General features: G+C 56.9%; 1 protein-coding gene across 1 annotated transcript in view; it reads left to right on the plus strand.

The window, feature by feature from the left end:
- Tbc1d9b (TBC1 domain family member 9B) overlaps positions 1–17822 on the plus strand; it is a 32280-nt gene extending 14458 nt beyond the window's left edge. Inside the window, exons 8-22 of the mRNA XM_010623769.2 lie at positions 3492–3653; positions 4064–4214; positions 4857–5071; positions 5644–5761; positions 6985–7270; positions 7963–8092; positions 8195–8293; positions 8963–9031; positions 9795–10035; positions 10235–10300; positions 11666–11737; positions 11928–11978; positions 14262–14324; positions 14699–14805; positions 16476–17822. Of these exons, the coding sequence (XP_010622071.1) occupies positions 3492–3653; positions 4064–4214; positions 4857–5071; positions 5644–5761; positions 6985–7270; positions 7963–8092; positions 8195–8293; positions 8963–9031; positions 9795–10035; positions 10235–10300; positions 11666–11737; positions 11928–11978; positions 14262–14324; positions 14699–14805; positions 16476–17183 (2538 nt within the window). The 3' untranslated portion in view covers positions 17184–17822. The remainder of the gene's footprint in view (positions 1–3491; positions 3654–4063; positions 4215–4856; positions 5072–5643; positions 5762–6984; positions 7271–7962; positions 8093–8194; positions 8294–8962; positions 9032–9794; positions 10036–10234; positions 10301–11665; positions 11738–11927; positions 11979–14261; positions 14325–14698; positions 14806–16475) is intronic.
- Positions 17823–19207: the final 1385 nt, after the last annotated feature.

A 19207-nucleotide genomic window follows, 5' to 3' on the forward strand; every position in this document is an offset into this window, starting at 1 on the left:
GGGGCTGGCGATTTAGGTCAGTGGCAATACGCCTGCCTCGAAAGCGCAGGGTCCTGAGCTCGATCCGCAGTACCAAAAAATAGATTAATTAATATTTTATACACACACACACATACTACATACATACGTACGCACTTTCTGACAGGAAGAGTTGAGAGAGGACAGAAGGTTACAGTGAGTGTAGGGTAACTTTCAAGACATCTTGAGTACAGCTCCCACTGTGTGGGGGACTCACTGACTGGATACTGGAGGCAGTCAGCTTGTGAGGAGGAAGCATCTGTTTGGGTTCACGGTTTTGAAGATCCCAGACTGTGGCCCCCAGCGCTTTGCTTTGGGTCTGTGCCAGTGCCGCACACCATGGCAGGAGCATGTGGTGAAGCCTAGCTCTGCACCTCCTGGGGGCCGGGAATGGGGAGGAAGGGACTGGGCCCCAAGATTCCTGATATCCAGAGCGCCCCGTGACCAGTTACTCCCTCCCCCCGACCCGTCCTTCTCAGGGCCACCATCTCCCACAGTGCAGGCTGGGGACCAGGCCTTCAGCACTGGGCCTGAGGACCTTGGGAAACTGGCAGGAATGACTTGTCCATTGTCATCCAGCTGAAGACAGGGAGGGTCTTAAGGGTGCAGCAGCTGCTGGAGGAAGTCAAGAGGCAGGACAGGGCAGGGGCTCGGGCTGCTGTGATGGATGCGGGCCGTGGAGGCCTCACATTGCTTCTGCTCCTGCTCCTGCTTTGCTTGTCAGTGAAATAGGAAACAGGAAGTGAGGACAGGCAAGTGCACTTTGAAGTTTGTTCTGGATAAACATGTGAAATGGCTACCTGGAGGGAGGAGAAGGACCTGACTAGGAACGCAGGATCCTGGCAACTGCTGTGTCCACCAGAGGCCGGCCGGCCCCAGCAAGTGTGACCCAGCTGGCTCTGCAGAAAGCGGCCTGGGCCTCCAGCTCGGTCTGCTGCTCATGGCTGCCTGGGAGCACGTCCATCAGGAAGGACATTCCTGGAGTCGGGCTGATTTGCTGGCACTGTGATTTCTAATACTCTAAGGTCCTTCCCATTACCTGAGAGCCCATTTGTGTCCTGTAGGGTGGGGCACTGGGAGTGAGCCCAGGCCTTGCACATGCTCAAGATGCTCTGTCCCCGACCCTCCAGGTGTTCCTGGGATGCTCCAGTAGGAAGTGGTCTCCACGGTCAGGCACCACTGGTCTATGCTGGGGTCCTGCCTGCTGGATTTAAGCAGCCTGTTATAAAGTATGTTTAGGGCTCGAGATTTAGCTCAGTGGAAGCCTGCCTACCTCACAAGCACAAGCTCCTGAGTTTGATCCCTGCTACCAAAAATTTTTAAAAAGTATGTTTAGGACCGGGCATGGTGGTACGTCCCTGTATTTCCAGCATTCAGGAGGCTGAGGCAGGAGGGTCACCACAAGTTCAAGGCCAGCCTGGACTATAATAAGACCCTATCTCAAAAAACCAAGAACTTAAAACCTATAAAAGTATATTTAGCCGGGCATGGTGGTACACGCCTGTAATCCCAGCACTCAGGAGGCTGAGGCAGGAGGATCACTGTGAGTTCGAGACCAGCCTGTGCTACATAGTGAGTTCCAGGTCAGTCTCAAGTGAGACCCTGTCTCAAAAAATCAAACAAACAAAAAAAAGTATATTTAAATGGGCCCAAAATCCATTCTGAAATACCAGTCAGGTGCAGAGAGGCGGACAGAGGTAGAAACCTAGCAGAGCTCTCTCTTTCTTCTTTTTTCTTAAAAGCAGCTACCTGAGGGCAAAGTGCAATGCCTGTACATATTTGAAGAGTCGTTGGATATACTCTAACGTGTGTCTATGCGTTGTGAGCCTTCAGCAGCCACAGGTAGGGCTCTCTGTGAGAGTAATGGTGGAGCAGTTTAGGTAGGTGTCCCCAGAGCCCCTGCCCATCCTGTAGCCACAGGATGAGACCCGGGAGGAGAGGCCAGAGGGACTTCCTGGTCAGCCTGCTGTCCGGCGGGGTGCTCCCACCAGACTCTGCTTTCTGCCAAAGCAGTGTACTCCTTCGGCTTCTGGGTGCCAGGCTGGTGGCTGCAGCCCCGTGTCCTCCCGGGGTCACCCAGCACGCCTTACAGAGGCACCGCTGCATTTCCTTGGTGGCAGCTGGGTGACACCTCTGAACTCCGTCAGTCACGGCACCATCACACCTAGGGCCCAAGAGGAGCGGGAGGAGCCTGGGTCACCCGGAGCTGCTGCTGGCAGGACAGGAAGCAGGTCCCAGGCCCAAGGCCCAGTCTCACTTGAGAGCAGGGGACCTGGAAGGGCAGACGCCCAGCACCGCCCTGGGCCACCTGAGCGCACGTCTCCCTGCACGGCCATTCCCACAAGCACTGGGCTTCCTGGAGGTCAGCGGCCTTTGGCCAGCACAGTTGGCCCTCAGAGCAGCGCAAGCAGAGGGAGGGTTGGCAGGCGTCACCACACTGTGCCTTCTGGGCCAGATGCTGGCATCTCACGCTGCAGTGCTGCTAGCAGGACGAGAGCTAGAGGCAAGGGTCCAGGCACCCAGAGGAGGAGGTCAGTCTTCCCTACAGACCTTTGTCCCTCGTGCCCCTCCAGGCCTGTCCCATGTGCCCTACCCAGTGCTTTCCCAGAGCCCCTGTCCTAGCTCCTAGTTGTGGGAGGATCCTACAGCCCTGCTGGGGTAGGGGGCAGCTGGGGCACAGGCCCTCTGTCCTAACGGAGCTCCCTGCTTATGACCAGACCCTTAGGGGAAGGAAAGTGTCACACGGTAGAGATTCCAAGCATAGCAGGAGCTCTCGCATCTCTTCAAGCACACTCAGGAGAACCCAGTGAACAGAGGCCGTGTGTGTTTTAGGCCACCTCTGTCGCGCCAGGCCCGGGGCAGCAAGATGCAGAAACATAAAGGGTCCTGGAGTGAGTGGCCAGCCTGGGAAGGGTCCAGACCCCTCCTGAGGAGTCCGTAAGAGTGCTGAGGGTGTTGGGCAGAAGCCCCCCTGCCCCTCAGACAGCTGCAGGTGGGTGAGCACAGGCGCGGTTGCCCCAGTCAGGACCTGAGGGACAGGCTTCAGAGCGTCGCTGTCGTAAGCCCTGTGTCCCCTGCATGCCTCCTCCGTGGCTCCGGGTGTGGTGTATGTCATCCCGGCAGCGCCTCCTCCTGGGGCTCAGCACCCACTCCTGGCCAGGTCTGAGCCTTGCACCACCCACAGTGCGATAGCAGGGTCCTTGCTCCCACAGCACAGTGCCTAAGCACACTCAGCCTGCAGTGAGCTCGGGTGGGTGCCAACAGGGGCGCGTGTGCCGCGAGAGGCCCCGTGACCGGCTTGGGTGGCTTGGCTCGAGGGGCACAGGTACAGGTGCACAGGCAGCAGGGCCACAGCCAAGGCCTCCAGGCCTGTGCACCCTCAGCCCTTGCCCTGGCTTTGTCTAACAATGTGCTCATTGCAGCCCGCACGGAAGTTGGTTATCAGCTGCTCTCCTTCTCTGTTTAATTTTTAGTCCCTCCCAGCACCTCAGGAGCTGCTGGAAGCACCCACCAGCCTGTCGTCACCCCTCCGCAGCCACCTGAGTTTCAGTGCCCAGCAGGTGCCCACCGCGTCCCAGGGCCTACTCAAGGTCTTCCAGAGACACTCGCCCATGGAGGACCTCGGAGCTAAGGGGGTAAGGCCAAGCAGCTGTGCCTCTGCCGGCAGGCGGCCTGAAGCCAGCCTCTGGGTGCCTTCGGGACCCACAGTGGGCGACGCCTCCTGGGGCCGCCCTGGCAGTTCATCGTGGCCCACGCTGTCTCCAGGGACAGGCGCCCGCTCGACCCACATAGCGGGTGTTATATGTCATGGGCTCCGGGCCTCTGAGGGGAAGGAAGCAGCCTGAGGGTGGTTCTGTGGTCTGGCCCAGGTAGCGCTCTGCGTACCTCTGCTGAATGCGTTGTGAAATCTGCGCCTCCTGGCAGCATTTGTCAGACCGTGCTCCCTGCAGGCTTTCAGCCTTGCTCAGAGAAGTGAGGACTTTATCACCTTGGCCTCAGCTCTCTGAGACTCTTCAGCCCCAGACCCCTGTTTCTCTTCCCTCAGGCGAAGGAGAAGGCAAAAGAGGAGGCGTGGGACATCCACTTCTTTGAGTATGGGCGCGGCATGTGCATGTACCGCACAGCCAAGACTCGGCAGCTGGTCCTGAAGGGCATCCCCGAGAGTCTGCGAGGAGAGCTGTGGCTCCTCTTCTCGGGTGAGTGGGATCCGACCGCTCCTGCCTCGTTCTCCATCCGCAGTGGGCTGGGGGCAGCTCCTAGAGAGACAGTGTGCTTTACACATGCAGGGGTCTGCATTTCATCTGTGGCTCCTGTTCCTCGGAAAAAGTGTCACATACCTGTAATCCCAGCCCTCAGAGGCCTAGGTGCGGATCGCAGATTCGGAGCTAACCTGAGCTGCGTGGTGAGACAGACAGTGGCACAGAGTAATCGGAACAGAACGAAATGAGGAAACCTCCCTTGTGAGTTGTCTTGTCCTTGGGCTGGCCTCCTCAGGTCGACCAGGAAGAGCAGGGCCTGGTAGGAAAGAAGGGAAAGGTCTCACTGCCCGTACAGGCTGCGGAGGAGCAGATGCCAGGGTTGGCACCCCTGGTGCCCCCCATGGGACAGGCTCTGAGTGGGCACACCCTTGGCCGCTTGGAGCTTTGCTGCACAAGGGCTCTGTGGCTTTTCAGATTTCTGGGACAAAAGGGCTGTGCTGAGCAATGGCCAGGAAAGCTTCGCTCTCACCTTGTAGTTGACCCCAGAGCCATCCTCTCCAGAGAACATTCTAGTCTGCCCTGTGATGCCGCAAGCACCCAGAGGAAGAAGAGACTGACGGCTGCCCTGTGTCTCCCCAGGGGCCTGGAATGAGATGGTGACTCACCCCGGCTACTACACCGAGCTGGTGGAGAAGTCCATGGGGAAGGACAGCCTGGCCACCGAGGAGATCGAGCGAGACCTCCACCGCTCCATGCCCGAGCATCCTGCCTTCCAGAACGAGCTGGGCATCGCTGCCCTGCGGCGGGTGCTGACCGCCTACGCCTTCCGGAATCCCACCATTGGCTACTGCCAGGTAGCAGGGCTCATTGGGCACAGGGCAGAAACTTCCCCCGGGAAGGAGCTGACAACACAAAACCAAAACCTAGAAACAGCATCCTCCCGTGCCCTACATTACCTGCTACATGCTTCTGGTCTGAGTCTTGGAAGTATTTGATTGCGTGTGTGTGTGTGTGTGTGATAACATACACATAACAGAATTTACCATTGTGACTGTGTATAGTTCAGGGTGTGATGTGCATTTACCATCAGCCCTGCAGGGCACTGGCCACACAGCTCACACACGTCAGCTTGGCCCGGCGTCACCTCACACAGACACCACTAGCAGAATGTCCTTGGCCGAATGCTGCCGTGTATATTCTGGGCGCCTTCTGACCCAGTCTGAAGGAGCTGGCTGTTTCTGTCAAATTGGTTTCCTGCAGATTGTCTGGTGGCCAGTTTCCCAGCACTGGGCTGGGACAGTTTCTTGCAGCTGGATGCTGCCCCTCCTGCAGGGGCAGATGGTAGACAGAGAGGCCAGTGTGGGGCAGGAGGCCACTGTCCTTGGCAGCCCAGTGCGAACCGCCCCTTGCTATCTCTGCCTGGCAGGCGATGAACATTGTGACGTCCGTGCTTCTGCTCTACGGCAGCGAGGAGGAGGCCTTCTGGCTCCTGGTGGCCCTCTGCGAGCGCATGCTGCCCGACTACTACAATACCAGGGTGGTGGGTGAGTGCCCAGCGGCTCCCACGTGGCAGGCCCTTCCCCAGACGCCTCGAGCTGCAGGGGCTCACAGCCAGTATGGGAGCACACACCTGTGATCCCAGCCCCAGGAGGCCGAGGCAGGAGGACCACTGTGAGTTCGAAGCCAGCCTGGGCTACATGGTGAGTTCAAGGCCAGCCTGAACTACACAGCATGACCCTGTTTCAAAAGAAGGAGGAAAAGATCACACCGCTAGAAAGTGGACAGCCAAACACAGGAGTCCCCACCATCTGCACCCACAGCCCTGGCATTGCTGAAGTGAGAATAGAGGATACCACACTTGCACTGGCTTTGGAAAGTCCCCTCCAGAAGCTAAATTACCATCCATCTAACCTTTCCGTGTCTTTTTTACATAGAACATTTTAAACATCAAAACTAAAGCGGATAGTTTACCCCTGTGTACCTGTCGTCCAACTTCAACTATTATGAGCTCACATCCAGTGACATCTGTCATCAGATGGAAAAGGGCTTTCCAATGTTTCTTACCATGTATACATGTAAGCCAGTTACCTGGAGTCTGTTACCCCTCCATGCTGGTTTTTGGAGTCTCCTGGGGTCGTTTAGATTTGCATCTGTTCACAAGCAGTAGCACAGAAGCCACCAAGGCCACCAATCACTTCTGATTCTGTTAGGAAAGAAACTGTGCTTCCTGGAAAGAAGATCCGAGTGCAGTCAGCCCTCAGGACCCCTGGGATTCAGCTGACCTCAAGTCAGAAATGCCTAGGAAAACCTTGCATCTGTGCTGAACGGCACAGACTTGTTTTCCTTCTCCTCGTTCCCCAAACAGTACAGTATAAAGCAACTGTTAGCGTGGCATTCACACTGTATGAGTCGTCCGGAGGTGGTTTAAGATACACAGGAGGAGCTTGCAGGCTTTGTACAAACACTCCTCCGTTTCCCATCAGGGACTCCGCCCCGTAGGCTTGGTATCTGAGGATCCTGAGACCAGGCCCCTGCGGACACCGAAGGGGCTATGTGGTACGACGGACATTCTTCTCGAAAGCACAGAATGCCGTGGATGGAGCCCTTCCGGGGTGTTTGTGACTTTTCCCCTGTCCTCACTGTAAATGGAGCCACAGGGCCAGCGGCAGATAGGGTCAGGGGGCCCTCCTGGGTCCCAGGAGGTTCACGGGGTCCTGCTTGAGGCCCTGGGCATGGGCTCACATTCACTTTTCTGTCTCTTCTACAGGAGCCCTGGTGGACCAAGGCATTTTCGAAGAGCTCACGAGAGATTTCCTACCCCGGCTCTCTGAGAAGATGCAGGACCTGGGGGTGATCTCCAGCATCTCCCTGTCCTGGTTCCTGACCCTCTTCCTCAGCGTCATGCCCTTTGAAAGCGCCGTGGTCATCGTTGACTGCTTCTTCTACGAGGGCATTAAGGTGATCCTGCAGGTGGCCTTGGCTGTCCTAGACGCCAATGTGGAGCAGCTGTTGGACTGCAGTGATGAGGGCGAGGCCATGACCGTGCTGGGCAGGTGAACGCGCTGGTCTCCTCCTGCTTCTGGAACCTGGCAGCAGAACTCCACCCCTTGCCAGCCCTGGGCAGTCAGTGCTCAGTGACTGCACCCATCAAGCACCAGGCCACACCTGGGTCCAGGCGGCTCCTCCGACAGATTTTCTTTCCTAGTGAGAGCCAAACAGCACTTGCCGGCGTTAGCAAGTGATCTCTGCTAGGAGGAAACCAGATGGTGAACTGGCCTTAGCCAGGGCCGTGGCCAGAGGCGTGTGGTTAGGGGCTGTCGGGGAGTGACCCAGATGACACTTCTTACTGGTGGCTGGGAGACAGCTGTGCAGTAGGCCTGAGTCCAGCGAAGGTTCCTCTGATTTCCACAAAGCTGTCTTTGTACTTCCTAAGCTGCCACACTGCTACTTCCCCTGCAAAGAGCAGCCCACTTCCGCCCTACTTAACAGGACAGCTGAGAGAGCTATGGCATAGCGGGTACTTATCCTTCCAGCTGGTAGGGTTGGGCTTGTAAAAGGCTCCTGCCCACAAGACCCCCTGAAGTTAGCCTCTGAGTTAGCACTCAGACCTCCTGCGGGCAGTGTGCTGGGGCTTCGGGCCCTGAGCACACACGTGACGGGGCATCTAAATATGCCTCACTTAGCAGTGAGGGAGATGCCCCTGTGGCCAGTGGGTGATGTGGACCCTGTCCTTTGACCTTCACAGATACCTGGATAATGTGGTCAACAAGCATAGTATCTCTCCCCCTATTCCACACCTCCATGCCCTGCTGACCAGCGGAGATGACCCTCCTGCAGAGGTGGACGTCTTCGACCTCCTGAAGGTGTCCTATGAGGTCAGCACCCAGTGGCAACAACTCGGCCAGGCCTGGTGGTGGCGAGGGGCAGGCTTCTGTCTGTGGCCAGACTCGGTCTCACTAAATCCCCTTCACCTGTAGAAGTTCAGCAGCCTGAGGGCCAATGACCTCGAACAGATGCGGTTTAAGCAGAGGCTGAAAGTCATCCAGTCTTTGGAGGACACAGCCAAGCGAAGCATGGTACAGTCGCTGGGGGGACGGGCGCGTACCTCTGGGGGGGGCAGGTGCACAGTCACTCCTGCCCTGTCCTTCACACTGCCGGGCGCCTGCGCTGTGGCTGCTGAGCAGCCTGGAAGCAGGCGAGGAGATGCACACCGGCACTGGGGGAGCTCCGGCTCACGGCTTCCTGCCCGGGTCTTCAGGGGAAGGTGTTTCCTTCACCCGTACCCGGAGGCCGTGCTCTCAGCCTCTGGCCCACGATGCCGATACCCTGGAAGGGTCAGGTTCCCCGTGTTGGGACCTCAGAGTCAGATACTCCCTGCCATGCCTGCACATTTCCACTCCTCCTCTTCAGCCCATAGAGGGCACCAGCAACAGAAGCTGAGGGACAGGCTTGGCTGGCAAGTTCTAGAACCCCTTCTGAAGAACCAGTGCCAGGGTCTTTGCAGGGATCCAGACAAAGGAGCTCAATGGCCACACCCTTGGCTCCAGAGAGAAAGACCCCCCATGCCACCCAGGAAGGCGCCTGTGTGACAGGGTGAGCTTGTGGGCCACACACCCCAGCTCACCACCTTCCGTACTTGGTGGCCTTGGCTGACCACATGCTCATCCCTCAGAGCAACTGTCTTGTTTCTATTGCAGCAAGAACCTGAGGACCCAACAGTACCGCCCACTTCTCTCTCGTTCCAGGTCCGAGCCATCCCAGGGGACATTGCTTTCTCAATTGAGGAGCTGGAGGAGCTTTATGTGGTGTTTAAGGTGACAACCAAGAGCAAAGGCAGAGCCAGTGTCCCAGCCCCACCCCCAGAGCACATCTCAGGGCAGCAGCTTTCGGTCAGAAGAGAAGGGGGATTGAGAAGCAGCCCCAGAGGTGGTTACCACGAACCTCGCGTGGTGGGTTTGAACCCTTGAAGTTTGACAGAACACTCTTAAACGCCAGGAGACCCAGTCACGTCCGCCCATACAGAAGAGGGAATCCATCGCTCACCTGGCTGAAAAGCGTGGTGACTCAGCTCCGGGCAGGCTGGACCAGGCAACCCACAGGCCCACGAGCTCCCTATTCAGGGACTCCAGACTGAGACTCTGTGGCAGCCCTGTCATCAATAGCGCTGGGGTGATCTCGTCAGTCACCCCAGCAAAAAGAATTTCTCTTCCCAATTAGTTTTAGCACATGACCCAGGGTGGATTATGCAGTGACTCAGGACAGGTGCGATGGCCGGGCCCTGTCACCGAGGCCTGCAGCTGCCTCAGGAGGGTTTCGACACACATGCAGGTGCTGCTTACAGAAGCGGGGCGGGGGGCTGTGGAAAGAAGGCAGAGCCTGCGGAGTCCTTGTCGCTGATCTTTCTTGGGCCCAGTTCCAAAGGTGGCCTAGCACCGTGTCTCCTGGCTCTACCATGTGCCCACCATGAGGGGCTCTGTGAGCAGCTGTGGTATCTGTTCTGCTCCTCACCCCAGAGCTCTGCAGACCTGCGTTGAGGTGAAGCTGGGTGCCCCATCTCATAGCCCATGTCCCCCACAGGCCAAGCACATGGCGAGCCAGTACTGGGGCAGCAGCTGCACAGCCGCCAGCCGCCGCGACCCCAGCCTGCCTTACCTGGAGCAGTACCGGATTGATGCCAGCCAGTTCCGGGAGCTCTTTGCCAGCCTGACGCCCTGGGCCTGTGGTTCACACACTCCTGCACTGGCAGGCCGCATGTTCCGGCTCCTGGACCAGAACAAGGACTTGCTGATCAACTTTAAGGAGTTCGTGACAGGGATGAGTGAGTAGGGCTCACCCATTGGACATGGGCCTGTTGCGCCCTGCCGCCCTCCCTCCTACAGCCCTGAGAGGGCTGAGTGTGCCTGGCAGGGCTCCTGTAGGGCCCTCTCCAGGAGCAGCTGGCCTGCCCTGCTGGAACCCTGGAGGGCTATGTGGCCTGGAAGCCCCTGCCAGCGCCCTGCTCCCCGCCTGCCCCACAGGTGCCATGTACCACGGAGACCTCACGGAGAAGCTCAAGGTGCTCTACAAGCTGCACCTTCCCCCAGGTGAGGGCCTCACCCTGGAGTTCAGGATGCCAAGGGGGCACAGGTTGTCGTGGGGCAGCAGGGCCCAGCCAAGTGGAGGGTGGGTGCTGAGGCCCTGACTGGCTGCTGTCAGAGCAGGGCCATGATGGGAGGATGCAGGAGGGGCTCCCATTGGTGCAGGCGGGCTGGGAACAGGACCACCGGAAACCCACGAAGGAACCAAGACCCTGCATTCCAGTTCCCAAGGGCCAGCCTGGGGGGTGCACCACAGCCCCAGGAACCGGGCTCTAGGGCCATGGGGGACCACGTCTTCTGTCCTATAGAGGTGGTGCTGTGGCCTAATGGGTCCACACTGGGGTACAGGTAGACAGCTCCTGTGAGGGCTCAGAGAGCCAGGCTGGAACTGCGCGCAGAGTGCGCTGGGCTTGAGGTGGCTGTGAGGAGGGCACTTGGACCATTTCTCAGGAGGAAGCTGACTTGGGCCAGCGAAAATGATAGCAGGCACAAGGCAGGCATATGGGCTTCTGATGGATGCTAGACCATGCCCTGCCACCTCCCCATGTGCTGGGCTAGTCCCGCCATTGTGTTTCCCTCCATACAACCGAGATTCACACACATGCGCACATGCACGCGCACGCCTCTCCACCTGGATCTGCAGCCCAGGTAGTGCTGAGTCACTCAGAACTGAGAGGACAATGAAGCGGGCTGTGTCCCAGTGTGGAACCGCTCCGGGGTGCAGAGTGAAGGAAGCAGTGCCTTGTGTGTGTGGCTGACATGTGCATGTGTGCCACAACTGCCCCAGAGCATCTGCAGAGCTGGCTCATCTTCACAGACTCCCAGTGGCACTGATTGTGTCTCTGCCTGGCAGTTGTACTATGTTTTCAGACTTAGCAGGGCTGGGGTGCCTGGCTAGCATGCACAAGGCCCTGGGTTCAGTCCCCAAGCACTGCCCCCCAAATCCCACAGTGTCAAAGTCAAGAAAGTAATAAATAACAAGAACGAATCATCGCCCTTCCAAAAACAATTTTTTTGGTACCAGGGATCAAACTTGCGCTTGAGAGACAGGCAGCAGCACCACTGATCTAAATCCCTGGCCCAAGCCGTCAAATCATTTACCAGATGTAAGACCAGGCATGGAGGCACACACCTGTGATCCCAGTACTCAGGAGGCTGAGGCAGGAGGATCACTGCAAGTTCAAGGCCAGCCTGGGCTACGTAGTGAGACCCTGTCTCAGAAAACCAAAACTACTTACCGGGCGTTATGGGCGGTGGGTGTTAGGAAAGGTTTGAGTACACTGAATGGGGGAGGCGAGGCCTTCTTCCTGGCCTGCAGGAGGGGACTCAGCATGAGAATCACACCGTCTCCCTCCTTCTGTCCACCGGCAGCTCTCGGCCCAGAGGAGGCAGAGTCGGCCCTGGAGGCTGCACATTACTTCACAGAGGACAGCGCCTCAGAAGGTGAGCTGCTGCTGGGACACTGGCCACCAGCTGTGGCCCTGCAGCCACCGCAGCCCTCCCGTGGGCCACGCTGGGTTCTCTTGGGCCTGTTTGTCTGAGTGTCCTCAGCTCCTGTTTCTCTCACATCTCCATCTCCCTGGACCTTGGCTTCTCCTCCCTCTGCCCTCCGCGCCTCCTCTGCTGCCTCCAGCATCTCCTCTGACTTCAGAGCTGGATCTTTTCCTGCCCTGGGGAGCTCAAGGTCAGTCCCAGAGGTCAGGGGCGCCCCTCAGCCTTTGGCTCCATCTTGGACACTTGAACACCCGGACACACTGCGCTGAGGGCCCCCTGGGACTCTGTCCTGCAGGGATGAGTGCCCAGGAACGGGGGCCTCCAGCCTGTCTTGGGGTGTTGGGTGGTGCCCAAACACCGGTTATCAGGGGATGCCCAGTCGCCTACTTGAGGGTTCAGCAGGGGATGAAAGAATAACACTCAGAGAACCAGGAATAAAGAATAAGGGCAAACGGGGCCAGGAGCTGATCTTACCTCAGCTGGCTAAGACCACAGTCTCTGGATCAGTCAGTGTTTATGACTAGACAGCCTAGCTGGCGGCCTGCAGGCAGATGTATACAGTGGGACCGATGCTCTGAGCCAGACTATAGAAGGCAGAAAGGCGCTTAGTGATGAAGACCGGGTCACGTTAACAAGCCACCTGTGCTGTCTCGCAGGTTGTAGCTAGCAAGCCCCCTGTGTTATCTTTAGCTAATGTTTGATCTTGGAAAATGGCTGCACTGTCCTACCTCCTCAGCTGCAGTGTTACCTTGCTCTCAGAGACGTCACAGCCTTATCTTCAAGAGCTCAGTTGTAACCACCGACATAAGGACATCTGTCTCCACCAGCAGAAGCCTTATTTAGCAAGTCACACATAGGCCTTGGAATGACTCGTAGTTTTAATCAATGGCCAAATTATAAGCCAATTCAATAGTATCTCAAAGCCTGCTCAGTGCAGTTTCAAGCTGGTCTCCCAGTGGGGTTGTCAGCAAATGCAGGCACAGCACACGGGCTTCCTTCCTACAGCCACAGGCAGAGTTCTGTTCCTAGCAAAGACACAGCGGCCACCTGCTGTCACACAGCCTGTGGAAGAGAAGCAGGGGGCGAGTGGAGGCCAGAGGGAACGGTTGATGCTCTCAGAAAACTTTCATGTTCCACCCTATTTTTTCATTACAGAAAAGTAAGTGTGTTGAGTGCCTGTTAGAACTCACCCTTGTGCTACACTGAGAGCCCCTAGGAGCATCTGCGGCGTGTAAGGGAGGCTCTCCAGGCCCTGGGTCGGCAGCCAAGCTGGTCATGCGAGGCACAGCCAGTCAGAGGGGCCGAGGGTGCAGCTCGGCAGCACAGCACTGGCCCAGAGAGCACAGGCCCTCAGTCCAGTCCCCAGTACCTCAGAACAAAAGAAAAAACTGCCTGCTGCCCTGGGCTCCACGTGGAGGGTGACGTGTGCCAAGGAGCTGACCCTAAGGGGAGAATGAAAAAGGATGCATCCTGCCATGTGTGGTGGTGCACACCTGTGACCCAGCCCACGGTAGACTGAGGCGGGGAGTTACAGGTCCAGGCCAGCCTGGGACGTACGTACGAGACCATGTCAAGAAAAACAGCTGAGGATACAGGTTTAACTCCAGCCTGAGCAGTTCAGCAGCTTAGACCCTGCCTCAACAAAGAGCTGAGTGAAGGTCTTGGGTCCAGTCCGCAGTATCACACACACAGATGCATAGGGGTGAGAGGACACAGGCAGAATAGAGGTACCTATTTGATCCTGGTGACAGCACTGAACACTTAAAAACTTGAGTTGGGGCATGAGTTTGACTTCTGGAGCACACACTGAAGAGCCTCACGTACCTTCCGCTCTACTGGGGTCTGGACAAAGCACAGGTGCTTTACGCATACCCTGCACACTCTGTGGCCACCCTGACCTCAGGACCCCCAGCCCCGGGCAGCAGGGTCTGCACTCCTCAGGGAGATGCCTGGCGCTGCCCGGGGGGGCTGTTGGCCGCCTCCCTCCGCACGGAGGAGACACGTGTACAGCGCAGCGCATGCGGCACTGCCCAGGGGCAGGTGCAGGCAGAACCCACGCTGATCACTCCCTCCCTCTAAGTGTGAGCCATTTTCGGCAGAAGCTACAGAATTAAATAGTTCTCAGACTGGGTGCCCGTGGTACATGTCATTTGCTTGAAAAAAAAAAAAAGTGTGAGACTCACGCTTTTTTGAAAAACAGAAGTGAGTGTGCGCTGTGCTGGGGACTGGACCTAGGGCCCCCGAGTAAACTAAGCCTCCACCCTGCATTAGAGCCACCGCATTTGGCTTTGTAAGCATGTCACCAGGCGACGAAACTACTGGGCTGCAGTGGGTGGGCAGGGGCCAAGCGGCTGGGCCGGAGAGGCAGTGCAGGGTTTGTCAGGGCTTCTGCAGAAGTGTAGACTGCGCCTCTTGAGTGCTTTACAGTCAGAAGAATTTCCTCCATGTTCATTTTATCTTTCTGGTTGTCCAGAAGCACTCCCACAGGAAAAGAGAGAAGGAAATGGACATGACGACGCTCCAGGAAGAAAAGGAGGTACAGACTGTTTTCCACCGCTAATCCCAGACTGTGCTCATCCCTCCCCGTCACCTCAGGGAGGGACACGTACCTCACAAACCGGGTGCCCAGCCGGCCCTCCCTGCTTCATGCCAGCCTCTCTCCGGCCACCACCTTAGGGAAATGGCAAGTTTGGGACCTTGACCCACCCACTCAGATCCAACCCACTGAAGCTGCTTTGGGGAGACCTGGGGGTCCTGGGTCTTCATCACGAGCCCCACGTGCGAGTGTGTTTCCTAACAGGACCTAGGTCGCTCTGCGAAAACAGCCACCCCACTGCTCCCTGACACCACCCCGTAGCCCTCCTGCTCTCACTGGGCAGAGGCGCTTCAGCCCTTTCTCCCAACTCACAGAGGAGAAGGGGACCAGCCCTCCAGACTACCGGCACTACCTACGCATGTGGGCCAAGGAGAAGGAGGCGCCAAAGGAGACGATGAAGGACCTTCCCAAGATGAACCAGGTGGGCTGTCATAGCAACACTTATTCCTGGAGTATTCTAGCCCAGACTGGGGCCGGATGCCCTGCAGCAGACCCTCTGGGGTGGGAGCTCTTGTCCCTGGATGGCAGTTAGTGATGATTCCAGAAGCGAGGCTGCTCACTCCCGCCCTGCTCCAGACCAGTGGCTTCCGTGCAGCAACTTGCAGAGGCTGAACCAGCTGAGAGCTCCTAGAGCAGAGGCCACGCCCACCCCAACAGCAAGGCCTCAGCCTGGGCGCCAGCTCCCTCTCAGGCCAGGATCAGACCTCCACCTCCCAGCTAATCCAGGTGTATGAGCCGCCCTACAACCTACAGCCTCACGGAAGGTCAGAGGCGAACAAGTAGGGGGCGAACAGCCTCACGGAAGGTCAGAGGCGAACAAGTAGGGGGCGACTATGCAGCACACTGAGGAAGCCCTCGTAATGCTGAGCTGAGGAGGGACTGACAAGCAAGTGTAGCTCCATGGCTAGCACTGGCCCGGCATCCATGAGGCCCATGATTCCATGTCCGGCACTACAAACAGAAGATGATAGAAATGGGTCTCATCTGGGATGGGCCCCAGGGCCTTGCGTGTGGTCAGCCAGTGCTCTACCCTGGGCTGCACCCACAGGGTCTCACTATGTCGTCTAACCTCAAACTTGGAATGAATCCTCTTGCCTCAGCCTCCCAACTTGCTGAGATTTTAAGTGTTTACCACCATGGCTATCAAGAAATGCTTTTTTTGTCATTCACTAATTTTATTGGTACATTTTAGGTATACAGTATGCTGACATTCATTACTGGGAATTTGTACCTTTACGTAATGTATCTTGGTTAAGAAAGGCTTTTTATTTATTTTATTATTATTTTTTTTTTTGGTACCAGGGATTGAACTCGGGTCTTTGCGCTTGCAAGGCAGGCCACCAAACCACTGAGCTAAATCCCCAGCCCCAAGAAAGGCTTTTTATTTATTTTATTATTATTTTTTTTTTTGGTACCAGGGATTGAACTCGGGTCTTTGCGCTTGCAAGGCAGGCCACCAAACCACTGAGCTAAATCCCCAGCCCCAAGAAAGGCTTTTTAAACCAAGTGTGGCACACTCCTGTAATTGCAGCTCTTGGAAGGCTGAGGCAGGAGGATCACTGCAGTTTTGAGATCAGGCTGGGCTACATAATGAGTTCAAGACCAGCCTGGAATACACAGTAAGACCCTGTCTTCAAAACACAAAGGCTTAGGCTGGGTGTGGTGGCGCATGGCTGTTATCCCAGGATTACTGTCTCGGGAGGCTGAGGCAGGAGGATGCTGTGAGTTGAGACCAGCCTGGGCTACACAGTGAGTTCCAGACCAGTCTGAACTACATAGTGAGACCCTGTCTCAAAAACCAAAAAAAAAAAAAAAAGACAAAGGCTTTTTGCTACCTGTCTGGCAAGTGCAAGGTCCCGAGTTCGTTCCCCAGTACCAAAAACAAAAAGGATTTTTAAGAGCTGTGTGACACTGGTCAAGTCACTTTCCCTCTCTGAGCCTCATCATTGTAAGCTGTGAAACAGCAGTGATAAAGCACAGGTTCGGGGAGACAGCATCCCAGTACAATCAGAGCAGCCTGCATCCTTGGCAGCTAACAGAGCACTCTGACCCATCTGTGCCATCTCCGTGTTCTCTGCTTTCCTCCTGAAGGAGCAATTCATTGAGCTGTGCAAGACCCTATACAACATGTTCAGTGAGGACCCCCTGGAGCAGGACCTGTACCACGCCATCGCCACGGTGGCCAGCCTGCTGCTCCGCATCGGAGAGGTGGGGAAGAAGTTTTCAGCCCGACTGGGCGGGAAGTCCAGGGACGGCGGCCATACTGGGGACCACAGCAGTGCCGCCGAGGAGGACGAGCCACGGACACCTGAGCTCCATCAGGACCCAACACAGGGGCTTCAGCGCCCAGCTGCGGAGGACCCACAGGCCAAAGCCGGCGGAGACACCTACACAGGGAAAGCAGCCCAGGAGAGCTGGGCAGTGGCCGAGGGGGGCAGCAGCGGGGGCCAGGGCTCACCCTCCCAGCTCCTGTCTGACGACGAGGTCAAAGACATGTCCATGTCGTCCTCCTCAGTGGCCAGCACGGGCTCCCTGCAGTATGAGGACCTCACAGACGACACAGTACTTGTGGGTGGCGAGGCCCGCAGACCTGTGGCCTCCTCACGCACTGGGGGCACCGTGGACACGGACTGGTGCATCTCCTTTGAGCAGATCCTGGCCTCCATCCTGACAGAGTCTGTGCTGGTGAACTTCTTTGAGAAGAGGGTGGACATCGGCACCAAGATCAAAGGCCAGAAGAAGATGGAGAGGCAGTTTAGCACCTCCAGTGACCATGAGCAGTTGGGGGTTTCAGGCTGACTGCCCTCTGCCCATGTGGGCTCCGGCTGATGCCTCCCGTTCCTTCCACCCTTCCCCTTTGCTCCCATCTTCCGCAGAGGCAGAGTTGGCACCAGGAAGAAGGGCAGTGCAGACCCATTCGCTTTAGCAGGGTTCCCCAGGCCTGCCCCTCAGAGGCCCAGGAAGAGGCTGGCTGCACCATCCTCCGCCCAGCGGGACCCCGCCTTGAGGCTGGGTATTGCCCGCATAGTTAGAGGCTGTCCGACCTGCCTGTGCCTGCCTCACCCCCCTGCACCTCATGCCGTGCCAAGGCCACACTGGGTCCCACCGGCCACGGGACAATCTGTACAACTGTGCGCGCCAGATACCCACTCCTGACACCTGGCATGGGGCTGTGCTCGTTGGGTTCCAAAGTGATGGAACTTCAGTCCTCTCAGGAGCCCTGAAGTCTGAGCCTCTTCACTGGGAAACTCAGCAGAAGACTCCTCTGCACACACTGGCGTTACTCCACTTGTGCTTTGGCTCCTCACCAGTAATTTTGAAGGTGCATCCCTCAGTCCTGATCGCACTTGGCTAAACATCACACTGTGCTCAATGCCTTAATGGATCCCTGGAAGAAATAAAAACCACACTGCAGTGCCTTGATGTTCTCCTTGCCTGATGCTTAGGCCTCTGGCTGCTCCCCAGGCCAGGTGTGGGGCCCAGCAGGTCCCTCGGGTCCAGGACCCGTGGCTTTCCATAAGAGGGCAGGAGTGTGGTGGGACGGCCTGTAATCCCAGCTGGGCACTCAGAAGCAGCCTGAGCAACTTAACGTTGTCTCAAAATACAAACCAGCTGGGTTTGGTTCGAAATACTGAAGAAAAAAGCAGGCAGTTGAGTGGATAGAAAATTACTAAGAGGAAACATCAGGGATGAATGAGACTCTTGGTGATAACAGGCCACAGTGGTCAACCTGAGCTGGGGTCAGGCCGGTAAGGCTCTTTGAGACTGAGGACTAGGAGGGCACAGTGCTTGCTAAACAGCCTTAGGGTCCTTTGCTAAAACAGGTTTTACAAGGAAGTACACAGATGGGTCTAGGAAAAGGAAGAGTCACGATTCACAATGTCTCTTGCCAATAATGTGATCAAGCATTTTTACTTCAGACTCCCTGCAATGGACCTGCATAATGCCCATGCTGATTTCCTGAAAGCAGCCATTATTTTTTGTCTTGAACGATGGTCTCATAATGACCAGGCTCAGCCTCAGGAGTAGGTGGGACAACAGGCACAGGCCTCTCAATGTGCCCAACCCTAGAAAGCAACCGTTCATTAGAAATTCCCTCTACCCAGCCCAGCATGGTGGCACACGCCTGTGATCCCAGCACTTGGGAGGCTGAGGCAGTAGGATTGCTGAGTTCAAGACCAGCCTGGGCTACATAGTGAGTTCCAGGTCAGTCTCCTCTCTCAAAAAATAACCAAAAAAGAAATTCCCTCTACCTGCTATGCTTAAGTGACCACTAGCATTATTATGTCTTGGTGACGCGGTTATTTTTCTTAGGACAATAGTAACGTCCAGACTGTTTGCAGGAGTTTTTACTGTTTAAGTCCTCTACCACCATCCTGTAAGCAAGGTACCTCCCAGGCAACCTTGTCAGGATCAGGTGTTTTTCTTCAAACGACACTTTGGTACTCAGATATGCGTAAAAGACTGTCTGGGCCTGCTGGTGGCAGGGTCCCTGTGGGCTCAGAAAAGCGGGACCTGCTCCTCCCTTCACAGTGGCTTCGTCTAGGGGCCGCGGGAGGGGCTCGTTTCTCTCCCAGCTGACTCCCATCTCGGCCTCCCTCTCCCAGAAGCGAGGGGCTGGAGAGCTGCCTCGGGATTCCCGGAATTCCTGGTTCTCTGGCCCTTCTCGCCGTGGCCCAAAGACCGCCCCCTCGTGCCCAGGGGTCCGGCAGATCCCAACCAAAGGGCCTGGCGGGGTGGACCGAAGCAGCGAGCCCCGCCCCTCTCCCTCCATCAGCCGACACACGCCCAGGAAAGCGGGACTGCGCGGGACTGCGCGGGCC

This window comes from Fukomys damarensis, unplaced genomic scaffold, assembly GCF_012274545.1.
Source record: "Fukomys damarensis isolate Sample0158 unplaced genomic scaffold, DMR_v1.0_HiC HiC_scaffold_9, whole genome shotgun sequence".
Lineage (NCBI taxonomy): Eukaryota > Metazoa > Chordata > Mammalia > Rodentia > Bathyergidae > Fukomys > Fukomys damarensis.